At 39.5% G+C, this 27,967-nt stretch overlaps 1 protein-coding gene across 3 annotated transcripts; it reads right to left on the reverse strand.

Moving 5' to 3' along the window:
• On the reverse strand, window positions 1-27,641 carry ZBED4 (zinc finger BED-type containing 4). 3 transcript variants are annotated; one of them, XM_067564380.1, is made up of 4 exons: window positions 27,494-27,641; window positions 20,649-20,725; window positions 17,848-17,925; window positions 1-5,272 (listed from the first exon to the last, which is right to left on the reverse strand). In XM_067564380.1, the coding sequence occupies exon 4, from the start codon at window positions 4,873-4,875 to the stop codon at window positions 1,354-1,356; it is 3,522 nt and encodes a 1,173-aa protein (XP_067420481.1). In that variant the 5' UTR covers window positions 4,876-5,272; window positions 17,848-17,925; window positions 20,649-20,725; window positions 27,494-27,641; the 3' UTR covers window positions 1-1,353. The 3 variants fall into 3 exon arrangements, with proteins under 3 accessions (XP_067420481.1, XP_067420480.1, XP_067420482.1); XM_067564379.1 differs by lacking the exon at window positions 17,848-17,925; XM_067564381.1 differs by lacking the exons at window positions 17,848-17,925; window positions 20,649-20,725.
• Window positions 27,642-27,967: the final 326 nt, after the last annotated feature.

Genomic DNA, 27,967 nt, shown 5'->3' on the forward strand with positions numbered 1-27,967 from the left:
GAAATTGCAAATAAAATGTTTAATTTCCGAAACTGAGTTCACCATTTATAAATACACTAAAACATAGTAAATGCAAAATTAGATTAGCATAGGTACAGTATTTTAACAAAACTACATTTTTTCTAAAAGTTCATAGGCAAATGAATGACTTGCTTCCCAAAAATATTTAATCAAACTGAAATGAGAAGATGACTCTTTAGTAGTTTAAAGAAAAACATGGAAACAATTGTTTAAAATTAAAATGCTTGCTATTTTTACCCTATTTTGAAGTTTAGAGGGTTCTACAATATCTCATTTGCCTGATGGACACCAACAATTATGAATCAACCCTACTACATAAAATTCTAAGCAGTGCACCATATCCATAAGTCTATTCTTCAGAATCAGATAGTTGGTTATTTTTGTAGTAGGAACTTTAGGACAATTTGTTATACACAGTTGTCACCATGTTGGGATCCAGGGTTCAATTTTTTTACACCAGGGAACCCTTATAATTTGGATGCACTAAAGATTAAAAAAGGCTTTAGAACTACATTAGATCTTCCACTGTAAATTTCTTGCCTTTTCATACACTGCATTAAATAACAAGCATTAATTCACAAACTTTGATAAAAACTTCAAAAAAGAGCTTATATAAATACTCAGAATATTTCTGTAGTTCAGTTACAATGTAAAACCTGAATAGGAGAACAGCACATGGGAAGTTTTATTACAGATTACTGTATAACTGATGTTCCATAATACCTCTAAATTTAGTTATATTTTCAAATACTAATTCAATAGTCTCCTGAAATAGTAAACATCTTCCATCATAATTCTTCATAACCCTTTAAGTACTTTAGGGCTTGCAATAAAACTGCTAGGTAAAAAGATGGCTTGAACTCCACCTTTTATGTACAGCTTCCTTTTGACAGCTACAAAAGCTATTTTGCTGCAATTAAAGCAATGTTTAACTAAAATACAGTACCTGGTTTATGGTTTTTACATAATTGAATAAAAAACTACAGAATAAAACTGTTTACATCTTTTTTTGCCATTCTATTAAAACAAATGACCGCGCTTTTTTTAAGTTCATTTACAATTATGGATTAAAACCTACATAATTTTGTATAATTTGACAAGACAGGCTATTTCTAGTGTGAACTTTTAAAAAACATATATACAATATCTGGCCTGAAGAACTATGAATAAGGCACATGTAGACATTATTCTGAAAGCTGACAAAACTAAAATTTGGAATTACAGTCACTGATTAGATGTCATACATGGCCCCTACTGGAGCAATTTAACAATCCAAATATTTAATATCCAGTGAGCAACTATAGTTTTAGTCTGGCAATTTGTTCATTAGTTTCAATACTGAAAGTATATTAAGGGAAGATTCACTTTCAAAAAGATAAGTTTTTCAAAGTGTTCAATCATTAGCCTTGACTGACTAAAGCTGCTGTTTTCGTTGGATGTATTGAACAATCTCTCTGAAGGAACAATACTTGGTGGACAACCCAAGAATCTGACAGCCAATTTTGACAATACTGGCCAAGATGATTTCTTAAAGTTCCAGTAAGTTAATGGGTCACAGTTATGCTCAAGCACTTCTTCCTCCAAGTATAAGAGCACCATTTCTTCTGGTAACTTTGCCTTCTCTTTTAGATCTTTTGATTTTTTCATGTCAGCCATAAGTGACCAAAGATTATCCTCCCCATAAGAGTTTGTAGATGGTGAACCTATATCACACCCATTAGAAACAGGTTTATCATCATCTGAGGTAGAACTCAATATTTCCAGCTCCCTGATTAAGTCCAGTTTATACTGTTCAGCCTCCTCTTCTGTAAATAAGGATGTTTTATAACGGGGGTCTAAAAGTGTAGCAAAAATGTACCTTGGATCATGAAGTGTGCTGGACAATCTACTCACCATAGCTTCTTTCAAGGATTTTAACATGGTATCAATGCCCATTGTTTCCTCAAACAACATCTCTATTTTTCTGTTAAGTATGTGAATCATTGGAATCACCTGGCTTAAAGTGGACATGTGTGTACTCATCTCTCTACTCGCAGCTTCAAACGGTTTCAGAGCATGGCACACAGATTGCATAACTTCCCACTGATCACAACTTATCAGCTCCCTAAAGCTGCACTCTATTGACATTTCATCAATTGCTCTTTTCTGTTCAATTAAGCGTTCAAGCATATGGAATGATGTGTTCCATTTGGATGGAACATCTTGAATAAGTTGATGCTGAGGCAACTCATATTCTTTTTGTAACTCTGCTAATTTCTCCTTTGCTTTTGCTGACCGATGAACACGTTCACAGATCTTTCTTGCAATACTAAGCAAAGTTTGAACCATTCTCTGACTTTTAATAGCCTCATTTACTATGAGATTAACAGTCTGACCAAAACACTGCACACTCGAATGATCGCTTTCATTTAAAGTTTTTCCTATGCTCTGATTATCAGTAACAGTAATCCCAATCTGAAGGCCAATGGATGTTATCCAGGCTTCCCACCAATATTCTAGCTGCTTTTGAATACTGATGCCATTGTAGTCACAATCAATCTGTGACACATTTAAAAGTGCTGAACAATGGTAATCTTCACACTGTGGTCTGAATGAGGACTCAAATGTTACCCAGTGAGCAGTAAGAGTTAGATATTCTCGTGTTTGATTGCTCATCCATATTCCTGACGTAAAATGTATTACTCCGCTTTCAGCTTCTTTCAGTTGTGAAATAATTATTTGTTTCACATTATCATACATTTCTGGAATTGCTGTTCTAGAAAAATAAGATGGTGAAGGTAAAGAATACTGAGGTTGCAAATATTCAAGCAGCCTGTTAAAGCCAATGTTGTCTACAAAAGAATATGGCTGAAGGTCAAGTGCGATCATTTCAGCTACAAGGCTTGTAATTTTTTTGGCAACTGGGTGAGAGTCACAAAATTTTTCATTGGTTTCATCAAAGGTTGAAGATCCTAATAATTCTGTGCTCAGTGGCATGTGATTATCTGTAGAAGAAGACAACACTGTCTCTGAAACATCAGTTTTCAACACATTGTTATGAAACCGCTGCAAATGTCTTAGAAGGCAACTTGTACCTAAATTTGTTGGCTTTTTCCCCCTGCTTATTGTACGTCCACAGTGCATACATATTACTTTAGTTGAATCTGCAGAACAAATTGAAAAGTGATTCCACAGTTTTGAGGTCTTCTTGCTATTGATAGGAAATATAATCTGATTACCATTTGTAACCATTGTGGGTAAATCAGTCAATTTTGAGGATGAACATTCTGCAGAAGCCAAAGTAGCATAAGGAGAATTTGCCAAACTCGCATCTATAAAATATTTTTGGTTCCCAATCACTTCAGGGTGGCGTCTATATAGATGTCTCATCAAGCAACTTGTGCCTACATCTCCCTTTTTCCCACGACTTATCATACAACTGCAGTATCTACATACAGCTTTCAGACTGTCCACTGGAGACAGTGAAAAGTGATGCCAAACTTCTGATTTAAGCCTTTTCATAATCCTTTTATTCTGCTGAAACACAGAGCTATGTTCAAATATCAATGGACTTAATCCCTCACAGTGCTTCTCAGGAGAAGACACTAAGGAGGCTTCACCTATATCATCAGATGACAACATTGATGAGTCTTCCATCAGAGCATCTCCAGAAGGAAGAGTAGAATGGATCTCTTCAGCCATTCTATCTGGAGAGGAAGAAGCAGACATTGAATCTTTAATCAATTTTCCTGGCGAGGATGACACAGAATTCAGATCACCATCAGAAGACAGTAAAGAAGGCAATAAAGTTGGAGGAGCAGAATACAAGGGTGGTATGCTTGTACCACCACCATTCTCCTGCAAAACGATGGAACGATGGGCTCTCCACATGTGCCTTATTAAGCAACTAGTTCCAAGATCTTTTCCATTCTTTCCTCTACTAAATTCATTCATGCAGTGGATGCAGACTGCTTTAGAATTATCTAAAGGAGACAAATAAAAATGTTTCCAGACAGCAGATCTTCTCCTGGAACCCGATGTACTCTTTGGAATTGGAACAGTTTTTTCTACTACATTCTCCACAGTTTCATCATATTGATTGTTGGGTAGGGATGGAGATGACCCGGCCATGGCTTCTTCTTTGCTGCACTTTTCAGAAACTGACAGGTCTGATATTTCTTCAGAAGAAATTACAGAAACAGATTCCTCAATTACTCGCTCTGGAGATGGTATCTTAGAAGCAATTTTCTTGACCAGTTTTATAGGCGATAACACAGCACTTAAATCTCCAATATCTGCAGACTGAGGTGGCAGTAACAATGAAGGTGAAGAAAAAGAAGATAGACCCGGCATACTTCCATTTTCTTGAATAAGTACAGTAGGATGAGCTCTCCTCACATGCCTCATGAGACAACTTGTGCTTAGGTCCTTTTCATTTTTACCCCTGCTAAATTCCTTCATACAGTACATACATATTGCTTTAGTGCTGTCTCGAGGGGATATAAAAAAATGATTCCAAGCAGGGGATTTTTTCCGGGAGCTTATGTTTCTGCTAGAAAGGAGGCTTTGTGTCACAGCTTCCATTGCTACATCATAAAGAGTGCTACTGTACTGAGAAAACAGAGATCCATAATCATCTTCATTTTCTGTAGATAAATACTTGCTGGGATTGTTATTGATCAAATGTTTTTCTTTGTCTTCTTGTTCGTCACTACTGTCTATATGTCGGAAATCTTCTTGTTCATTTTTTATATCCATTCTTTCCAAAGTACAGTTATTTATAATGTCGTCTTCTTGCTCTACTTTTAAATTGTTGATTTTATTTAACACAAAATTACTGTTCATTTTGGGGGAATATGCCTTATTTTTTTCCATGGGTGACTTGAATTATTCTTGCTGAGTTTTCATGTATTAAGAAATAAATAAAAGTAAAGATGACTTAAAATTTAATTTAAATGATATATCCTGTGTAATGCACAAACAAAAATATATCATATAACCCTTCGTTTTTGTATTCTGTATTTTTTTTGTTGTGCAAATGTAAATACGATTAGTCACAAAATATGTACTGAAAATGTATAGCTCTAATTTATGAAATCTCAATTTCTTTCTGGGACCAGAAGATCTCAGGTCTCAAATTAATTTCTCAAAGACAGCTATTGTTAAATATTTCATGTTGTAGACATAAGCCTATGAACTGACAGTTCTGTTTTCCTCATCAAGGAGGCCATTCTGCTCATCTTGATTGGTAACTATGATCCTTTCACACCATCTAGAAATAAAAAGAAAACTATGTTAAACAATTGAAATTATTATAAAAATGAAAAATGAAGATATACTTTTAAAAACAGTGGACTTATTTAATATGTAATTCCTACTCCCATAAACTAACAGTTCAGTATCTGTCAAAAAAAAAATACTCCCATTATTTCACAGTCACTCACCCTCTCTCACATGCACACATGTGGAAACTAGTTATTTTGGCTTTGAGGTTTGCACTTAAAGCAGGACTAAAATCCCTGTTTCACATTTCATTGTTGAATTCAATCTCCAAATTTGTTATATATAGTTCTTCAGAGGACAGTTGAATGTTCTATATAATATGTTTAGAAACATTAAGTTTGGATGAGGAAGTATTTAATACTTATCCTTTGAAATGTGTCCAGCTTTCTGGAACATTCCTTTGCGTTCCTCTAGCTGAACCATCACAGTCCTCACAAACTCAAAAATACACACCATCACTCTCCTCATCTTGGATGCAAGTAGCTTTTGAATTTTTTCTTTTTAAATTAAATGCAGTAACTGTTTATTTGGGGTAATTGAACTATACCACAAAAACCAATAAAGCTGCTTGGCTCTGTCAGCAACTTCCTTTTCTGACACAACAGGAGGCAGCTGCCTTTCTAGCAGAACTGCAGGCTTCCAGATTGACACTCTGGATTTCAATTCTCTCCATCACTCTGGCCCTGCTTACTTTGTCCTAGCCTTTATTAGTAACAAGGGGGTCACACAAGGGGAAGTTGAAGTTGTAATGGGCTACTGCTTGAAATTCTGCTACGAAGACAGCTGTTCCCTCTGACTAACTGCCTGTGGTTCATCAGAGCAATTCTGGTCTGATATCTGAGAATCTGTCAATCTGGGGCTCAGGTGCTGGGCTTACCAAACAAACATGGTTAAAGTAAGGAAAGAAGAGAGGATGGCAGCAAGGCTGGGGAATAGAGATCCTGGATGACTTCTAGTAAATGTCACTGACTAATCTGATCAACATTTTAATTCCAGACTACCACCAATGAGAAAACACACTTAACACTACAAAATGCACTGTTGTCTGTGTAAGGGGATAAAATTCACCAGTGGAGAAAACACGGCACACAACGGAGTGCACAAATTTCTGGCAGGACTGGACATATGTTTATAAAAGTTTTCCTGCTAATTCCCCCTGCCTATGTTTCACAAATGCAGGTGGCTTTCCCTGTTAAGGCTTTGCAATGTGGTTGATCGGAAGATTAACTGGACACATCCACAAGACTGGGTAACAAATCTACATGGCACATGAAATTTTGACAACAGACAGCTATCCCAGTTAACATGATTTTTGGCTTCTGTGGCAAGCAATCTTGGGAGGACATCAAAAGCCACAGCCTTCATATGACTTTCAGACTTGCAGGAGAAAGCCCTTTTGTTTGTTTAGCTTCACCATTTTCCTACCTTCTTCGGAAGAACAGCCTATCATAGCTGCTGCAAGAGGTAGAGTTCCCTCCTGGGAGAAGCAGGAAGAGTCTATACCATTTTCACATGTAGAAAGGGGGCAACAGATAGAGCACAGACACTTTGCTCCCTCCTCCCTCTGCTCCTGTGCAAAGTGACAGTTGCCTCTGCTTCTTCCTCCCGAGAAGGAAAAGAAGAGGACCCTTGTTGACCACCAGGCTTGGAAAGTAGGGAATGAAGAGCCCTTGATGCTGCGGGAGGAGGGGGGTGGCGGCAGAAAAGAATCAAAACAATTAACTTGCATTTTAGGTTTTGGGGAGAAGATAGAAGCCCTGCACAAACAAACAATATCAGGCCACATTTAATACAGATTTGTGCAATGTGATCTCACATTTGGGTCTTTGAGCAAGAGTTCCTGCAGCGGGGGCCAAAATCACTTCACTCGCTACCAATCTGTGAGAGTTGATAACACATCACACACACAGGGGTGGGCAGGGAGAGGGGAGTCCTTAAAGAAGAAAGGGAAGAAAATGAGGGGGAGGAAGAGGGAAAAAAAAGTCTTTGGCAGATAGTTAGAGTACGTGAATCAGGTAATACATATTCTTATATATTCTAATTTGCATATCACATCCTTTGCATAAACAGGAATTCTGGGCCTGCAGACTAGTTCTCAACTTGAAAACTCTTCAATGGCTTTTTTCCAGGAATTATTCAACCCCCATCCTCTAAAAATCAGGCCTCTTTAAGGTGACAAGTTGAGCATCCAAAATCAAAAGAATCACTTTTAAAGTTCCCTCATGAGTATTTAAGTGGTTTATGATCCATGTACATTTGATTCTTCCCCCCATTCTATTCTATACAGGATTTCAATCTAAAAATCTATTCAATTAAAAAAAAAATGTAGTGACATACAATGAAATCTAAACTTGCTTATAACCACTCAGTAGCATTCATGCATGCCTACATACTAGGTACAGAAACTTTACTCAAACTTAAAGCTACTTCTAGAAATACAGGATACTCAAGGAAAAGGTTTTCACTTTGTATAAGAAACACGCATGAAGCAGACACACTGCAGCATATATTTTATGCAAACTCTAAATACTATGACTTTTCCAAAGACAAATATGTCTGCTCAGCCTTATGAAAACTCATCTTAATTTTTGGAAACCATTCACTTATGGCCACTTCTTACAAAGTATGACGTGTATGCTGGATGAAATATGGAAATTGATAATATAGGAGGATGGGATAAACTGATAGATAACTGTATTTTTGTACAGTTGAATGCTTTTTAGTTTTGAAGAAAACTTTTATGTTCTCTTAAGGGTTTTTCCTCCTGAAGTGAGCAAGTGCTAATGAAACTTCACATGAATTTTCTCCTGGAAATAACACTGTTACTATGGTGTGTATACTGGAAACAACTTTAAAAGAGTTTGAAATGTTATTTGCTAAAATGCTTATTTTCAAATGGCTATTGTAAAATACTGCAAGCAAAATTCTCAAGCACACAAAATTATGGGGAAGATTTCCCACTGAAAGTCATTTGTGTCTTTGAAAATCTCAAGTTCAAATACACAAGCAATGAAATACAGATAATTAAGGAAGGTAATAAAGGCAATGAAAGTCCAAGTATTTTGATAGGAGAAAACAGAAATAAAGGAAAACCATTTGTTCAAATCTACTACTATAGATCATCAAGGCCAAAAAGCAGCATTTCCGAATAACAGACAAGCATCTCTATGTTTTTAATAATATATAGCAAAGCATGGATCAAAGAACACTTTCACATGTGTAGATCATTGTTTCTGAAAACAGATAAGGACCCAGGGGTTGAGACAATTTTAGATTTCATACTGACTAGGAGGTTAGTGTGAATTATGGACCTAATATCATTGGGAATCCTTCAGCAAGTGATAATTTACAACAGTAAGTGGTTTAAAAGGTGTTTGAGTTCTAAAACTAATTAAGTATATAAAAACTAGCAACACATATGGTTGCTTTAAGAAAAGCAGTAAAATTCAGATAGAAATCAAAGACAAAATACTGTTCGATACTTGGGAAAAAGTAAATAAGATTTATAAATATGATTAATGAGTGAATAAAAACAATTAAAGAAGAGAGAGCAGAGAGACATGTCAATCTTCCATGGAAAACTGGAAATGCTGTCAAATTTACTATGCTGTCCACAGATCTAGAAAACATGGAAAAAACCAACAAGTCTAATCTCTCCCCTGGACACTAATTGGTGTTCTCAATTTCTAACAAAATAAATCAGGACTCCGAGTGGCTTAAATTCTCAACTGATGTCATATTTCAGACTTTAAAATAAACTATGGAATACTACTTAGCATACACTGTAGTTCTCTATATTTTTCAAGGGTTGTACAAACATTAAGTAAAATTCAGGACACTAAATATGATTAGTGATTTGTAAGACTGATTAGGAATATAGTGCTAGATTTTGGTAGTGAAGAAAGAGATGAAAGAGTATCTGGCGAATTGGATATTAATCAATAAGCAGCAACAGATATCAAGCTTAACAGATAGTCTTAAAAGAATAAATGATTATTTTTAGAAATTAATGAACATATAAGAAAATATAGAGCAAGAATCTGAAAGTTTATAAAAAGGAGATGACGACCTAGGAAATTATTATTCTAATTTTTACCTAGTACTGCAGTGAAACCGGTCAATATTAGAATAATAAAAGACTTAATATGCAAGAACAACATGATGAATGATAAGCAACACATGTTCATTAAAAAAAACAATCATGCCAGATAAACCTGATAGATGCCCTTTGATTAAGTGAATGTTCATTAAACAAAGATTTGGAATGCAGTGGAATTAATTTATCTACAGAGACTTTATACCAAAAGCTTTTAATCCAGCCCTGCTTGGAAAGGAAATACAGAAGTTGGAACGATACTACAAGAGTATATTATATTATATTAGGGCTCCTTTCCTGGAATCAGATCTATGTGGGCAGAGCTTTATACTCTCAAGAGTCCTACAGAAGTTAATATGGCTCTGCATAGACACAGGGGTCTGCCAGAGTGGATCAGCTTGCAGGATGGGGAACTAAAGTAGTAGAAATTGGTCTTGGGACCTAAAGGAACAGAGTTTGTTCTGAGCCTCACAGACAGCATAACTTGTGTGGGGAAAGGTTGGGAAGGGGCTAAAGAGTGTGTGTGACTGAGGCCATGTCTTATGTTGGCAAAACTTTCATCACTTAGGAGTGTGAAGGGAAAAAAAAAAAAAAAAAAAAACCACACCACTGAGTGACATAAGTTTTGCTGGCATAAACGTTCTCCCCCTGACATAGCTACCGCCGCTCGTTGAGCTGGTTTTATTATAGTGATGGGAGAAGTCTCTCCTGTTGGCATAACATGGCTACACCACAACTCTTACACAGCATAGCTGTGTTGGTACAGCTGTGCCACTGTAAGCTTGTAAGTGTAGACATGGCCTAGTCTCTTTTGTGCCACCTGGATTCTGGGCTAGATGAAGATAGCATTAAAAAAAAATGGTTTACCCAGGCTGCCTAAGGGTGTATCCACGCCTGCAGCAGCCAAAAATTTCTATAGCACCATGGAGACAGCCCCTTCCCTGTTCCCAGCCCCAATACCTATACCAGGAGTTGCAAGTGGGGATATGCAAGGCCACACACAGTGATCATGTGACTCAAGCCGTGGGAGTTCTCCCTGTAGTTGACTGCATCATGTTTCCACCCCACATATGCCACTGGAACAGCTTACAGTGGTTGGGGGCCATTCATATTTAATATCTTCATTAATCCTCCAGGAGATAAGTAAAGTACATACTCATACAGTCTGTAAATTATATCAACGTAGGAGTGGCATTTAAGAACAATTATAAAATGATCTGAATATTTTAGAGAAATTGAGAAATTTTAATAGGGTAAGAATTTAGAGACGCGTAAATTAATAAGAGGGATAAATTACTACCACTCACCACAAAAATCAAAATAAGAGTGACATCCAGAACAGTCATCAAAAGAGTAACGAAAAAAGTTTGCCAGAGAAAAAAAAAAAAAAGAGAGAGAGAGAAAAACTTATTTTTAAGAGAATCCTGATTACTATTACTGAAAAATACCTGACTATAAATACTGAAAGTTTTTAAAAGTTTTCTTTTCAAATTGTATTCACTTTTAACAGTGACAAATTGGAATGACGGAACGATCCTATGGTTAAAACACAGGGTTGGGATTCTGGATATCTGGATTCAATTCCCAGTGCTGCCACATAATCCTGTGGAAGTCTTACTTTCTCTGTGCTTCAGCTCCTCACACTTAAAAACAGGGATAATATTTTTCTCCCACTGTCTTGTCAATTTAAATTATGCAAGCTCTTTAGGGCAAGGACTGTCCTATAATAAGTTTCTACAATGCCTAACACAATGAGATACCATTTTTGGTGTGAGTCTCCAGGTACTACTAAAATACTTATTGGAATACAAATATGTTTGGTAATTTAAAAATAATCTAGATTTAGGATTTAAAGGGAAAATATATTTTAGGAGGAACTAGGATACAGGTAAATCCTACTCTGTACATTGGAGTACACACAAAATCATTGCTAACTGTTTGAATTGCAACAGAAAAGAAAAAGAGCATCTGTTTCTGCCCTCAAACTGGTTAGAATCAATGTCAATGAAGTTTCACTGATACCAAACCTGTGTCGGCAAGCAGAAACTGGCCCAGAATGTTGTGTAACTCTACCAGGACAGGGGACAGAATGTTGGAATCAGATGGTTTGTGGAGATTCTGTGACAGTTAGACATAGGCTGTTGGGAAAGGCAAGGCAGCATCAGAAGTGGTGATAGCAGCTATTTCCTCCCACCCCAGCCACTTCCCCGGGAAGGAGGAACAGTCAGGAATGAGAACATTCAGTCAGGACTGAGAACAGTCAGGAATGAGAATTTAATACAGACCAGGTTAAAGCATGGGGAGGAAAGTGAAAATGAACTGTGGAAAGTGATGGAACTGGAGAAGAAACCCACAGATCTAGGGAGACAGACCAGATGGCAAGGACTGAGGAACCCAGCTACAAAGGTACATGAGCTTCTGGCTGTTCTCTCACTTTCTGTAATTGGTGGGGTCTGGAGGGCAGCTGTCTTACCAGAGAGGATTCATCTCTCCCCAAATCACTAAAATCTCTAGGTGCCTGGTCCAAGACTAAGCCCAATTCAATAATTCATTCTGGTCAGGGAATCAGGTGTGAAGATGTGAGTATGCAGCCACAACTATCACCATCTGGGATATTCAACCCTAGTAAATGCAGGGGGCTAACTTTTCCACCTGTATCTTTAGCTATAGAAACTATGCTACAATGTTAAAATTAGCAATACAATTACCTACAGTACAAATCACAAAATAATTTTATTGCGTGTAAACAGGCATCATTTTGTTTATATTAAAACTTAGAGTAGGTCTGTTGATTTGAAGTTACATTTTTATTCTTTAACAATCTCTTGGGTTCCCAGACCCACACAGCACAAAAATAATGGAGTAAGATGACACCAATAGAAAGCTCAGAAATGACCATTTTAGTTAAAAGGACACTGTCAAGTTGAAATATAGACAGCCTTACAAAATACGTCAAAAGTGAATTCAAATCAATCTGACCCAATCCCAACTTCCCCCTGGCCAATTTAGGATTTTACAACTATCCTCTCCCCTCTCAACCTTGCTGCTCCAGGCTTCATCAGGTCCATAGGGGCCACTGCCATGTGCTCTCTATACCCTTGAAAAGAGTGCAGGGAATGAACCAACCCTCCATCCCCCGGATCCCAATGTTTCTCACTCCCTACAGGTATTAAGCTCCTCACACATGCACACCCAACTCCTGATTCTTCCTGGGTCTGCACAAGTATGCTGAGTTCAAACTTGGAATCAGCAGCAATTCTGCTACCATGTTACTTTTAATATGAGCTCCCCTCAGAACAGAGAGAAGATACCCTAGGAGTACAAGGCAGGAAGTGAAATTGACCAATAACAAAATAATGAAAAGACCATACAAAACACTGTTGCAAACAAATGGAAGACAAAAAAATTCTTGTCCAAAAGAAATTTCAGACATAAGTAGGATTCCTATGACAATGAAGTCCCTTTAAAAATTGTACTCAAAGACATTTTGTAATTTAAATATGGTGAAAAGCACTTCTAAGGAATATGGTCATATTTTAAAAAGTTAAGGGCTTGATTTAAGTCCTTATCTGAATAATAATATAGCCTGTTTACTGACACTAGCCGTCCACTCACTATATAGCATTTTCATAACATGGAGATTTTGATCCTTAAATATCACACACGTTCTAGCAACGTGTGAAATTAGGAAGAAAAACAAAGATATCATGCACACATGGGTAGTATGTTTGGCTAAAGCCCATATTTGGGCCCCTATTTGATTCTCAAAACTGCAAAGTAGCCAAAGTTCCCACTGACCTCTGTGATGGATGCTGGTTGCTCAGCATTTTTGAAAATCTAGAAGGTGCCTAAATACAAACTAAGAAGTCAAATTTAGGCTATTTTGGAAAAATCTTTGCATTCATTCTTTGTTTTTCATAAATCACTTGAAAATTATTAGACATTTATATTCCTGTAGCACCTACACACATCAAGCAGGCTGGAGCTCCATTGTGCTAGGCCCCATATAAATGTATAGTGAACAATCCCTACCTCAGGGATTGCAATCTAAAAGTACTTCTTGTTTTGCATGTTTTGAGAGTAAGTACTACTTATTTTGCTAATTCTCACCTGGAAACACAGTTCATTTTAGCCTGACAGACAGCACCCCAATATAAAAATAATTTAATATCTACTAATTTTAAGTTACAGTTGCTTTTGCTTCATAAAAAATATATATATACTTTCCTATTCCAAAAATCTAATTGACCCAAAAAAGGAAATCATTAGTAAAAATATCTTCACACCTCAAATGGTGGTACAAGCTTACACAATATCAAGTGTTAACTTGAACTTAAATGTATTTGTTATTTGTGCAAGTAATATCATGACAACCTGTTGGAATTTTGGGTAATAAATACAGGTAAGATTTTCAGAAATTCTCAACGTTAGCCTAACTCTGCTTCCACTGAATTCAATGGGAGATTGTATCCGTGACATTTTAATCATTCAGTTTATACAATTTTATTAACGTTATTAGAAGACTTAGAGCAACGTTACTAAGAAAAGTCATTTTCTGAATATTAGGATTTCTTTTTCAACAGCAAAACTGCTATTTAGGTTTCATTGGTTCATAGGATTTTTAAGCACTGGACATCAATGCTGATGTTAACATCTTGTTTTGTAAGCGCTTGGGAGAAGGGCTCAGCAATAAAAAGGCTGGAATAGGAGAACAGTATGGTGGAGAATGAAAAGGGGAGTGAGAACAAGGAAGAAAGGGATCAGACATCAGAGGAAAGAAAAATAGCTAAGACAAAAAGAATTAAAGACAAGAGAGAAACATGTATCCCACTACAAACTGCAATTTTTGGGTTGAGAATACTGGGTCTACTTTTAGAAAAGCCACAGGAGATTCAGAACACAGCTCCTTTCTGATCTTGTTTATCCACACCATCCCTTCACACAACAAACACTGCTCTTCAGATAACCCTCCCCCTGAGCAGAGCCACTCATTACCAATCTTGCAGAGTCCTGCTCTTTCCCTACCTCATAACATCCAGCCTGCTCTGCTCCCTACTGTACCTGCACCATGGAAAGACCTAAATGTGCCAGTGATCTGGTATGCAGAGTGGACATAAGAGTGCAGCTGAGAAATGCAGAGGCATTCAGGAGGGGAAGGACATGGCTCCCTGACGTCCAGTCCATAACCCTGGCTCAATATATATGAAAAAGTACATATTAATAAGTTTTCAATGCAAGAATAATCATTTTACTGAGACAAGGGGAAAAAATGACATTTGAGTGATTCAAGATGATGCCAAACAGTTAAGACTGGTGGGGCATAAGGTGTAGGAGTCAGACAGGTTATGCAGCATCAGTGAAAGAAAGAAGCTGGTGTACCTGGATGTTGTGTCTAGTCAGTTTTGCTGTTTCTCTTGCTGAAAATAACCTTGATTCGTAAAAATTTAGAATACATAATTTAATGGATGCTCTAACCAAAACTGGATTTTTATTTATTTTAAGTTAGTCAATTTTTTGGAATTCAAGTTGAAAGATCAACTTTGAAACTTTCATTAGGTGTCAATTTCCTTTGATACTAACCAGGACCAGCTCCCAGGAAGGCCTGTTTTAATTCCCAAATGCCACACTGAACTCTTGATCTCTACAAATAATTCCCACTGACATCAATTTGAGTTGGATTTGTATGGACAGAATACCATTAAGTGTTTTTAGATAGATTTATTTAGGGTGTATGGTGATTTTTCATTATTTTATTATGTTACATTTATATAGAGAGACAAGGTACTACAACATTTACACTAAGCCTATGTTTGCTGGAACTCAAAGCCTGATTATGCATATGGAGGTGAATTAGTAGAATAGATGTGTGTGTTGAAACAAAGGGTCCCTGGAAAAGCAATGGGTATATTCAATGAGGCAATGAGTACTAATTCAAAATCTTTCACATTAATTTTACTGCTAAGTTTGATTATTCTTTTACAGTTAGTTCTGGTAGAGTTCTGAACAGCTTTATATAGCTTCCAAAAGTTACCATAAATTACAAACTATTTTTCAAACAAACTTCTAGTTCATCCCTATACTAGGCTCTCCTCAGAGTTCAAATACCTCCAAATCTCTTGTTTCTTTGTTAACAGGGTTTAACAGAGCAGGTCTTTCCCTGGGTTCATCCTAACATCTAAACATGTTTCTCTGATTCCCTTCTCCTGTAACTAACAATGGACCATAGTCAAAGTGCTAGCATGGAAACTTTCTATAAGTCTTAAAATACTCTTTGGAAATGCTTTATCTTGCCTATAATGAGAACAGACCAGATCAACCAATGAAGTTTAACCTGGAGGACCCAAAATAATGTATAATGTGCTTATAAGCCTAAGTGAATTGTGCACTCATCACAGGCACCTGAGCCTACCATTGTGCCATTTAGTACAATAATATCTATCTCTAACTCCAAAAATGAGCCCACTCCTAAACCCCAAAATGATAGTTTTACAGAGGCTTTCCCTACCCACTTGTCAGTAGTCAGCCAGCTCTTTGGCATACACTATCCTAGACTCCATGCCAGAAATCCCTGCTCCTAGCCTCTGTTGAGAGACATTCTGCTTGCCTTTCGCTGCTTAGGTAAAACTCTGCAGCAGAAGGAAGCAACTGTCACTGAGAGGGCCAGCTAGGGAAAAGGCGGTGCTTCCCAGCATGGCAGCATTTGGTACAAAAAGGAATTCTGACACAGACACTCATCTCTTCCCAACACACTCAAAGTCCAGTCTCCCCCTCCTCAAGGAACTGTCTTATTGATACAGGGATGGGCAAATGTGCAGGCATGGGCAAATAAAATCTTGCTCAGAAAGGTAAAATCATAATAAAACAGGGATTTAACTTATATGAATAAAATGAATTTTAATAATATTTTGCATTCTCAAAGTGCTTCACGAATTTTAATCCACACAACATTCCCTGTAACATATATAAGTATTATGAAATCATCTGTGGCTCGGTGGTTAAGGTTGCATTGAGGGTGGGTTTTATTTTTTTATTTTTAATTCTAAGTAGTTAAACCATATCACCCAGTACGAAAATTAGTGTTTTCCTTAAGCAAAATGACAACTTATTCTTTATATCATTTACAGTTCTAATTTTCTTGAAAACTGGCAGTAATCCTTTTAACAAACCATGTTTTTTTGAGATGTGAGGAAGGGGAACTGAACAAGACGCATGGAACAAAAGAGAGGAACAGAGACAAAAGAGGAACGGCAATTTGTTCCCCTCCCCTCAGCCCCCCCCCACCAACTCCAAGAGCAAACACACACACACACACACACACACACACAAAAGGTGGCTCCTTGAAAGCTGCCTTTTTCTACCTACTTCCTCAGTGCATGTACAGGGGCATCAGCCAACCTACCCAACCTTTTCTTCTACTTTCTACTTAACTGTGAGAACACATGCAGTAGTCACTAGCATATTCTCATTTTCCCCTTTCTTGGGCAATCTGTAGACTTCTGATGAGTGGAGGAATGCAGGCAGAGAAAGAACAAAAGTAATCAAGATAAAAAAATAAAAGAAAAAAGAAAAAGTGGAGAGAAAACTTTTAGATGACTGTATCTATACCAATGCATGATGTGAGAGATCGGTGGTGTGCTAATCCCCTAATTAATCACCAGGAGGGCTCCAACAAGACTAGAAGAACCACTAGTTTAGGAGGTGTTCTAAAAATTAGAAGTGATATTTTTAAAATTTCAGAGCACGTCTGACATTGCTAGATCCTGTTAAGTTGCAACTAGATATGCTTTAAAATTCATACTAAGCAGATACACAAACAAAATCTAGTGAATAAGCTAGATCAGTGGTTCCCAACCTTTTTGGTTCAAGGGCCACAAATATAATTTTTACAACCATGAAGGGCTGCCAGTCTCTGCCAGCAGCCTCTCTGCCCTCACTGCAGCCAGAGGGAAGTTCAGCAAGGAGGATTTCCCATCCCCCTGGCAGCAGCAGGAAAATTGTGTGCTCCACCTGGGCACTTAGGCAGTGGCTCCCTTCTGCAGCCAGGAGGACGGGAGATCAACACTCCCCTCCCTCTGGCTTCAACAGGGACCACAGAGCACAGGGACACAGGTGGACCGCATTGCTGTGCTCCCTGCTACAGCAAATGGGGAGGGGTGTGTTGATCTCCCATCTCCTTGGCTGCAACAAGGAGCCAGCACCCGTAACACGCTCTAACTGGGTACTTAGGCAGTGGCTCCCTTCTGCACCCAGCACGGGGGGGGGGGGGGGGGGGGGGAAGAAGCCGCGGTCCACTCTGCAAGACCCTGCGGGCCACAGGTTGGGAACCACTGAGCTAGATGTTTTAATATTTTAGTTGTTTCTATTTAGACTAAAGGAATAAGAGAGATAGACATCTAACATTTTATACCAGAACTAGGAGATTTCAAACTTTAGACATCAGCCCTTTTGAGAAGCAGAGAAGAACATACCTGCTAGCAAAACTAAAAGGTCAGCAGAAGCTGGATCTCTGCTCCCATAAAACTTAGCAGATCCATATGACAGAGAACCTGCCAAATAGGACACATTTTAAGTTGCACAGGAGGTAAGACTCACTGTCACACACAATCTAAGAACTGCAGAAACTCTAAGGGTATGTCTCCACAGCAGTTTAACACCATGGCTTGCTCAGGTCAGTTGACTCAGGCTCAGACGGCTTGGGCTGAGGGGCTGTAAAACTTCTGTGTAGACATTTGGGCTCAGAGTCCCATAGCAATTAATGCCCCACTGCCCAAGCCCTGTGAGACCAAGTCAACTGACCTGGGCCAGCCGCAGCCATGCGCATAGGTCTTTTATTCCTCAATAGACATATCCTAAGGGTATGTCTACATTGCAGTGTAAGTGCAGGTTAGCAGAACTTGAGTTAGCAGACCCTGAGTTGAGGGTCTACACCCCAAGTTAGGTACCATTTTAACCCCGAGTCCCACCCTGGGGCTCTAGTTTCTACAATGCATTATGCGATCCCAAGTCCAACCACCCGTATCCCAGATTTCCTAGTGCCCCCTCACCCCAATGTGGCTGCTCTAACCCTTTGTTTGTGATGTAGTGTGGGAAAACTTGACTATCCTCCAAACTTGACTGTTCAGAGGACAAAGAAAGTTGGCCTGTGGGATTCTTTTGGTAGACTCCCAGAACACAAGTCCAGTGGGGTTCTATCTACACTGCAAGGCATTATTGAACCCCGAGTCCCAGCTTGACTCAGGTTCCAACTCCTCTACTCTTGTGGGGTCCTGGGACCTTGGGTCCGGGCCCTGGGTTAGCACAACATAAGGAAGATTAGGCTTGAGCGTCAATCCAAACCTTGGATTTACACTGCAGTATAGACATAGCTTAGGCCCTAACCTACTCTCATGCTGCTCTTGTGCACAGTGGAAGCAGAACCACTCTCTGCAATCCCAAACAACAGCACACAATGACCTATGCACAATATGCTTTGGCTGAGGTCTATCTTGGTGGATACATTTTATATGCATAAACATTTAGCAACTTTGTATTTACTCTTAGTATAGTATACAATATTTCTTATTAATACATAGACAAATGACTTTTACTGCAAGTTGATACAGTAAATTTAACATCTATATGAAAATTATAGCCAAACATTAAGAAGAAAGAAACTGACTGGTTAAATATTAACCTAGAGATTCTATTTTCTTTATATTTCATACTCTCCAACAATAGACATGTTAAATTTCACCGTACACACTCCCATATAAACCTTAATTCTAACCCACAGGACATATTCAGCTTATATAGGCATATATTCTATTTCACAGTGCCTGAAAGCATGCTCAAAGTTACACATATACCCTATAGCTTACAATCTAAAGTTAAGACACAATGATTGAGCATGATGAAGAATGGGGAGTGAAATGTATGAACTGTATAAATGTAATGTATAAACTGTATAAATTTCCATACTACTTAATGTCTAGGCTTAACTGTTTTTATGATTGCATTATCTACTGCAGCAACCTTAGCTTGCAGTCAATAGTTATTTTATCTAGGATTATCCTCAAGAATTATTTATTGAATTACATCTGAGACATGATGCCCATTTATAATAGAGTTAAAGTGGATATTTTCGTATTTTCAATTAATGCTTTTAACCTTGAGAGCTACATTAGAAAATTGCTTTAGGTATATCTACAAAAAGCTGCAGTACTTGACATCATATAATGAAATGATGTGAGATAGGTTCTAAAATTCACCCTCTGATGTGCACATTACATTTCAATTTTAAATACCTTCAACAAGTATATTTTTCATGAAAAATAAAAATACATATTACCATGTTCTGGAGAAAGCAATATTGCCTATTTTCATAGGTCCCTTTAGAGAATACTAGAGTTGAGCCACTACAGAGAAAAACTGCTTTTTCCATCTCTATTGCTATAATTCTGTTTTAGACAGCTATGATAGTTTCTCTCTGCTTAACTAAGCTCTAAACAAGAAAAAGATTCCAAGGCAAAACTAGCACACAATAGACCTCTTGGACTTACCACAGACAGATGACCTAAAAGAAGTTTAATTTTACTGTTTCTTTGAATTGTTGGTCAGTTTTGAGAAAATATTTGAAGCTATTAGTGTTTATGTGAGTCTATCAAAGTTTCCAGACTCATCATTTTACCCGCCTTAAATATTTCAAACATCTGTTGTCACTATCCCTATGTTCCAATTAATGCACCCATTTTTAAAGTTAAATTGGATTTATTAGCAAAAAAAAATATCATCATGTTCTGAAACCCTACACAAGAATAAATAGCATTTATTGTCAAGCTACATTAACATAATATGAACAGCTCTTCCCCACTGCATTTGTGCTCTATTTTTTTTTAAACAGGCAATAAAGTGAATCCTGCTCTTCTGAAGACCTGTGCTTGCTGATGAGTGAATAGGCAGAGGGAAACCTTTAAGGCTTAGGCCTAGCACTTGTCCTTTCACAGGATAAAGATCTAAAAACTACTAGATGTTTTGGCAACTAAGGGTGTTTATTTCAAAAGCAACTAATGGATTTAGGAGCACAAATGAGACGCATGCTTTTAAATTCTATAAGCACTTATGTAATTCCCTCTCCCCCTAAATTACTCATTGCTGCACAAAGTAAGTCATTTTCATGAATACTGATTCAAGTCCCTTCTATAACAGCTGGTCTTGGTTTAAATAAAAAAAAAAATGAGGCACAAACTGGAAAAAGAAGGAGAGTTACCCAGCTATTTACTGATAGACTTACATATCTGTTCCACGGTGTTCCATTGGCTTCACTTCAGGCTCAATACATACTACCCAAATTGATGCTGGGGAGTCTACCTGAAGGGGGAAAAGCATTATTTTAAAAAGAACATAAGGAATTTTCAGTATTGTCAACTGTCTGATTTTATTCCAAGTCTCGCAGTGTTTTGTGTTTTTTTGCTTTAAGTCCCAGCTCCTAGTATTTTAACCACATGAGACACTCAGATTTCATTTGGTAAATTTCCAGCCTCAGTTGTGGGCAAAAGCTGGAAAATTTGAACTCTATGAACTTTGTAAAGACAAGTAACATGCCCAAAATTATAATTTTTAGAAATGTCATGGTTTTTAACCCAATCTTCTGATTTTTGGAAACTGACATGATTATTGGATGCATAGGTTTGGCAATAGTGGATTTCTTCATGCAAATGAGGCAAAGCATGCCACCCACTTCTCCAGACACAAGGGACTTCAATTCACTCAAAAGAGTCTATCAATTTAGCACGTAACAATACTTGACAGCAAGTTATTACTTCCCTCCAGAAACTGAATACACTGCTTCACCGCACTGCTAGCCCAACAGAATCTTGTATTAATCAACATGTAATACGGCACATGATCACCATATGCTGAATATCTTATATATAAGAACATGTTCTATATAGTGTATTGTTCCATCAAAATCAGGTATTTTGAATTAACAAGGAGGAATGAGATAATTACAATGGGCCAGAAATCACCCCCCAGCAAACTCTAAGGTTCACTTTATATATCTTTCAAAGAATTAACTCTCCTGCTGGGAGGAGCGAGGCTAGCAGATTTTAGAGGCTGTGCCCCTCTAAGCCCCACAGATCTTCACCCAGTGACATGAGCTATCCTATGGCGTCAGCTACTACTCCACAGCCTCCCCTACATCTGAAAGTATAACTCAAACAGAAGCCATGATACCAATGACAGATATCCCCTAAAACTGCTCAAACTCCCAACTATTATCTCCTGCAATCATATTTCCATGCAGAAATCCATGGAAATGCAATGGGATCCATGGAAATCCACAGAGATCTATGGAAATGCAGTGGATGGTAAACAGTATGGCACTTTCCCTCCCCACCCGTACTTCCTGGTTCTCCAGAATCCACATGGGGTAAGGAACAGTCAGTATGTCGGGGGGAGAGGGGGGATGAGAAATGCCAAAAGGAGGTTCCGCTCACAGATCCATGTGGGACAATTCAGCCCACCAGAATTACAATAATTGGTACTACTCTGCACAAATAATGAGTTGTGTTTAAAACAGTTCATAATCAACTCCAACATATTGAGAAACTGAGCAGGAGAGGGGTTAAGTGACTTGCCCAAGGTCATGGAGAGAATCAGCATGCAATACTGAAATTGAAAATTCCCTATGGACACTACTGATACAAATTCCCATTGTCTATCACCACACTATCTTGCCACCTACAGGGCAGTTACTAGTATGTGAGATCACAATGAAAACCAGAACTATCTGAAATGGAAGGTTCTCTGCATTTTGTTACTAACTCAAAAGAGAGCGCTTGAGAAGTATCACTAAGTTAAAATGTAAAATCATGCCCATTTTCCAGTGAAAAGAGACCCATAATAAAGCAGACAATCTGTTGCCTACAGAAAAGACATTACTACAAAATCCATCTTTACATAAATAATAAACCAAAATCTGTGCTTTCAATGCAAAGGTAGACCTTTATTCAACCCAGCAAATAAAATGAAATTTTAGGGGGTTGAAATTACACACAAATGAACTTTGCACAGCTTCTAGTAAAAGCAGATGTATTTCACTGTCTGGAAAAGTTATACTTTATTCTGACAAAATGCAATGATCTTCTAGCCAGCAATAAAAATAAACTAGTAGCTCTATAAGCTTGAACAGAATAATCAATCCTTTTTCAGCCCCACATATCACTACTTAAATTATTAATTAAAAAGACAATTTTATCATACAATTTTATAGAATGCATTATTTCCTAGTTTAATAAAAACTGTAGTAATATTGTAACATTTATTGTGCCAACTTCCACTGGAAACTATTACACTGTTAATCTCACAGATTGGCACATATTAAAAACAACATGTTTTTAAGTTTGCAAGAGTTCAGGATAAATTACAATTTTCTAAATTAAATATGGGACAAATAAAAAGAAAAATACCAAGATGATATTTTCCTATTCTGTTCATGTCACCTTACTGTAGCAAGGCCATAACATAATAAATTGTCCAATACTAGAAGTAGTGCATTACAGGGAGACCATTACATAATTTATGTGAGAGGTCTCCAAACTGTGGGGGACCTGGGAATCTTCGGGGGGATGCGGCAGGGCCTGGGTCAGCCCTCACAGGGGCAGAGAGGAAGTGCCACCCAGTCCCACTCTGCTCCCACCTGCACTCCAGCCCTGCCCCTGGCTGTAGCCCCAGCCTTGGCTCCCAGCTGTGGTCCTGGGCCCCATTCCTGGCTCTGCAGCTGCAGTTCCAGTCCCCACCCCGTCCTCAGCCACAGCTTGGACCCTGGCTCAGGTTTTGATCCCATTACCAGCCCCCGATTGTGGCTCCTGGGGTAGTGCGAACCAGATTTGGGGGGACTTGACCCCAAAAGTTTGGGGACCACTGCTTTAAGTCAAAACGTTATCTTACTTTTAATTATTTGTAACTTGATGGCACCTTTATGTTCTAATTTTTAAAAACTTCCAACTTTAAACTCACATAAATAGCTTTTTGAGTCACCAATATCAACATGCACTTCACCTGTTAGTTCAGCAACTGAAATTAACAAATTCCCATAATTGTGCACATTTCTATGGCATGATGTGGTGCAAATCAGGAACAAAGAGCCATAGAAAGCAGGGCAATTATGCCAAACAGAAAAGGACATAGTTATTAGGAAAAATATATTTCCAAACTTCTAAAAAGGTGAACAGTTAAGACAGATGAGTTTTTAGACTACTGTAAACTGCTTTATTTGTTTATGTCAGTGCTAACCATATACCTGAAATATCTCTACTCAAAGAAATACTGATACTACAAAGTTATTGGGCTCAGTACCAGAATTCATGCTCTCTCTCTTACCCATCACCAAGGGATCTGACCTATTAGGTGAAGTTTTATGACTTGTGATATACAGAAGGCCAAACTGAATCATCATAACAATCCCCTTCTATCTAAAAAGATCTAATATTTACAACTTTTTGTTTACTTCAATTATGATGTGAATATAATCAATCGTTTAAGAAAAGAAGCCTGCTTTCAATGGACTCTGCAGTGGCAACTCAAAAACAAAGTATGTTTCTTTTGGGATATTGATAATTTCTAATTATGAAAGAAAACCTCAGAGCCAGATTTTCCCCTACATGGATATTACCTGGTCTGGGGATGGAAATGATGGGTTTTTCCCCCAACCTCTCCCTCTCCGCCTCCTCCCCACTTGCAGACTTTCCCTGGCATTTTTGTGTTGACTGTGGTGAGGGACATGAGGCACTATGGTTGGTACTCAGGGAGAGAAAACAGAACATTTACAGAGAGCTCACGTCCCTCAGTCCCAACCCCTCCTTACCCAGAAAAAGATTCCCAAAGGTAGTCTTCAGTTAGGTCATGGAAAAATAATACAGATTAACACATGCCTGCTGGGGGGCTGTGGCAAGAGGATTAGCTATTTCCTAACAATCTAAGCATTTGTATAGGTTTTTCTGTAGTATCTAGTTAAGAAAATCTGGTTGGAGGATCCTATGCATTACAACACCAACTAGAACTCTTAGAGACTATTTGAAATGGATTTTTTATAAACTAGGATTCTGAGCTTCTCTCATTCTCCATAAGTAGAGCCCTGCGCAGATACAAAACTTGTATCTGCATCCAATCCATGATCCACAAACATGGTCCGCAGATATCTGCAGCTTTGCAGGGCTCTAGATATAAAATGTGGATTTGCATCCATCCGCGATCCGCAAACATGGTCCATGGATATAAATCGGATATCCAAAGATTTGCAGGGCTCTATCTGTAAGTGGCTCTATTATTGTACTTTTTTGTTTTAATTTTATAATTACCAGCAGCATGAACTCTGGTCTTTTCTGGTTTTCTTGGAGGACTGCATGCCTCAGAGATCTATTACTATTTGTACTGCAGTACTGCCTACAAAGCCTAATCATGGTCCGGGGCCCCATCATGCTACGTACTGTACAGACAAGTAACAAGAAGACAATTCCTACCCCAGATAACTTGCAATCTAGATCTATGACAAGACTGAACAGGTGGATGAAAAAAAAAAAAAGAAGAGTTGGAGTGGGTGGGAGAACAAGGTAACAGTGAAACAAGTGGGTTTTGCAAAGTATGAAGCAGTCTCAGTTCATCACAGTCTAAATATTTTTATATATTTAGCTCTCACACTAATTGAAGATGTTGAGTCTTTAACAAAATCTTCCTTTATCCATAGTGTCAGCAACTGAAGTTAAATAGATGTCATTAAAAACCAGTAAATTTTAAACAAGGTGATTAAAAACTCTTTCCCCTCTGAACTGCTCAGTTTACAATCTTTTGAGAGGCCAAAATTTCATATATTCTCCATTTAATTCAAGTTTTGCTTATATTACACAATTTACACAGAAAACCCCGCATTGTTCCTAATATCTATTCACCTACAAGAATGTTGCAATATTGGAAAACACTAGTGTAAATGATTCTCAGACTCTGATACCATGTCAGTTAGACTTGCTCCCACCAGAATAGTCATGAACAATCTTCCAAGCTAGAAAGGACTCTTCTCTCTAATTTAAAATCAAACAGGAAAAAAAAAAAGTCTTTCAGGACTTCATTATCCATCATAAAGAAGCAACAAATAAAAAGATATATAAGCTCTATTTTTTCTTAAGCAAACTCCTTTACAGTTCTATGTTTCCATCACCACATCCCGATCCCAACCCTTACAATATTTGAAAGAAATGGTGATTTACATGGTTATTACTATGACTTGGGGAGGGCTAACGGGGACTGACAGAAATTCCCCAGACCTCCCCCCCTCTCCACACACACATCCTGCAAATTATAGGTCAATGTTAAAGAAAGGGATTATGTCCCCTTCTTTTTTTTTAAATCACACAAGAGAGGCCTAAAAAGTTTGTTTTAATGGGAACCGAAATGATATCTTCATTAAAGATTCTGTAAACAAACCCCATGGGTTTAGGCATGATAGAGACCTCCAAGATGCTGACTATGAGCTAAGAATCCTTGGGGGGGGGGGGGGGGGGAGGGATGGGATTAAACCTTTTTATACATCATAATCCAGCAAGAAATGCACACTCTTAACTTTTTAAAAACCATTTACATGTTTTCATTAATGCCAACAGGAGCCTTTCATAATTTAAGTTGCATATCTTTAATATTTTCACAATTTTAGGTCATCTATTGCACATGCAGGCTACATTTTTTTCAAAATATCTAACATCTGTTATAATGCAACTGGTGTGCAATAAGGAAGTTTCCTACTCTAACTAGTTGTTCCAATGTGCTATTTTACAAAAATAGTAAAAATCCAAAAATACATGTAAATATTGAAGTATTTTAAAGATTTTGTTAAAAAATGTAAAGTTAATATTAAAAGCTACACTGGAATAAATGACTGTGAAATTCTGCAGCCTGTACAGACACATCACTCTTTAAACAGAGGGCAGTTTTCACTGAATACTGACTACAGGACTGGGACCCCCAAAGGACAGAGGAATAGAGATGTTGTTTATATTACTGCTGGTGCTAGCCATGGATGTTTTTCCCTCTAAAATCCAGTGTTCCCCTCAAAAAGAATTAGTCCTGATGTAGTATCTCGTTTGTAAACTGTATGTCCCTGCATGTGGGTCCAGAACGCACTTTGCATCTCAACTTGTATGCACACAAATGGGGGTAGGCAGGGGTGTGTCTGTCTTGTCGAGACGGAGCACGCACACACACACACTTCCATCTGCGGTACACACATTTACACCTACAAGCAGTGCGCCGAGCAAGGCCAGGGAGCTCCCCGCTCACTAAGTCTCACACCCCAGCATGCGTTCCTAAACTGGACACAGCAATTACAGCTCTGCAAAGCGCACCGCCTGCCTAGCAGGGCCCTGGGCTATTCTTATGCACTCTCTTAGCCATTTTAGATCGAGTTCACACCGGCCACATGGTCACTTCTCCCTCCCTCCCGCCCCCAAGCGAAGGGCTCGGTTCCTTCCGCGGCTTCTGGGCGGAGAGGGCGCAGTCCCGGGTGGCTTTCGGCCCCGGGCTGGCCTGGCGCTGTGTGGCGAAGGCAGCAGCGGAGACAATGCAGGGCGCGCGCTGCCGTGCATGCGAAGCGGGCCCCGGGCCTTGTGAGAGCTCGCCAGGAGCCGCCTCCTCCCCCCAGCCTGCCGGACACCACGGAAGGAGCACAACAGCTCCTCGGGCAGGTCAGAGCGGCGCCCCCCACGCCGAGGATGGGGAGAGCCCCGCCCAGGGGAACGGTACCGGGACGCCTCCCGTCCGCCCCGGCGGAGCCCCCCTCCCAGGGCCTCAGAGACAATGGAGAGAGCGAGCACCAGGGGCCTAGTCCCCCGCTTCCTGTGCCTCGCCGCCGCGCGCCCCCTCCCCGGCCTGGCGGCGCTGCCCCGCCGGCGCTCCCAGCCAGGACAAGGCGGCGGGGAGCCCCGGAGGCCGGGGCCTGGCGGGCGCCCGGGCAGTGGCTCAGGCACCCGGGAAGTGGGCTGGCGCCACTGAGGTAGAGCCAGTTAGTGGCTAAGACAGCAGGAGCCCGGGGAGCGGGAGAACCGGATTGCCCCGATCCAGCCCCCGCGGGGCGCCGCAACCACTCACCTCGCCGGTCAGCCGCCGCGGGAGCGGGAGGGCACCAGTTACCGCCGCCCGACCGGGCCCGAAGGAGTTAAAGGGAAAGGTCGGGCAGGACCGTCCCATTCATTAGTCGGGCGCTTTGTCTCCAGCTGCCGCCGCCGCGACTCTGATCCTCTCCCCCGGCTCGGCCGCCACAGTGCGCACCGCGCAGGCGCGCGCGGCGGGGGCGGGGCCGGGCGGGGCCGGGGCACGCCGCGAAACGGCACCACGTACGGCGCAGCGTAGCGTGTCGTTCGAGTCGTAAGCAAAGTGATGCGAAATGGCGGCCTCGGCCTCGGCCGGCTCTTGTGTGTGGGTCGGAGGCCGTGAGCGTGTATGGGACGTTGGTGGCTTTCAGCGGCTGCTGGCCGGGCCCTGCGTAGGCGGGCTGTGCCGCCCCCTCTTCCTCGGAGGAGGAGAGCGGCGGTGAGTGTGAACAGGCCCCTGGCTAGTGGGGGA

Source organism: Emydura macquarii, unplaced genomic scaffold (assembly GCF_026122565.2).
Source record: "Emydura macquarii macquarii isolate MOO-44397 ecotype Brisbane River unplaced genomic scaffold, CSIRO-AGI_Emac_v2 contig_2636, whole genome shotgun sequence".
NCBI lineage: Eukaryota > Metazoa > Chordata > Testudines > Chelidae > Emydura > Emydura macquarii.

What these genes read in the sequence shown, in the direction of transcription:
- ZBED4 (XM_067564381.1), bottom strand. Translation starts at nt 4,875, where the DNA reads ATGGAAAAAAATAAGGCATATTCCCCCAAAATGAACAGTAATTTTGTG.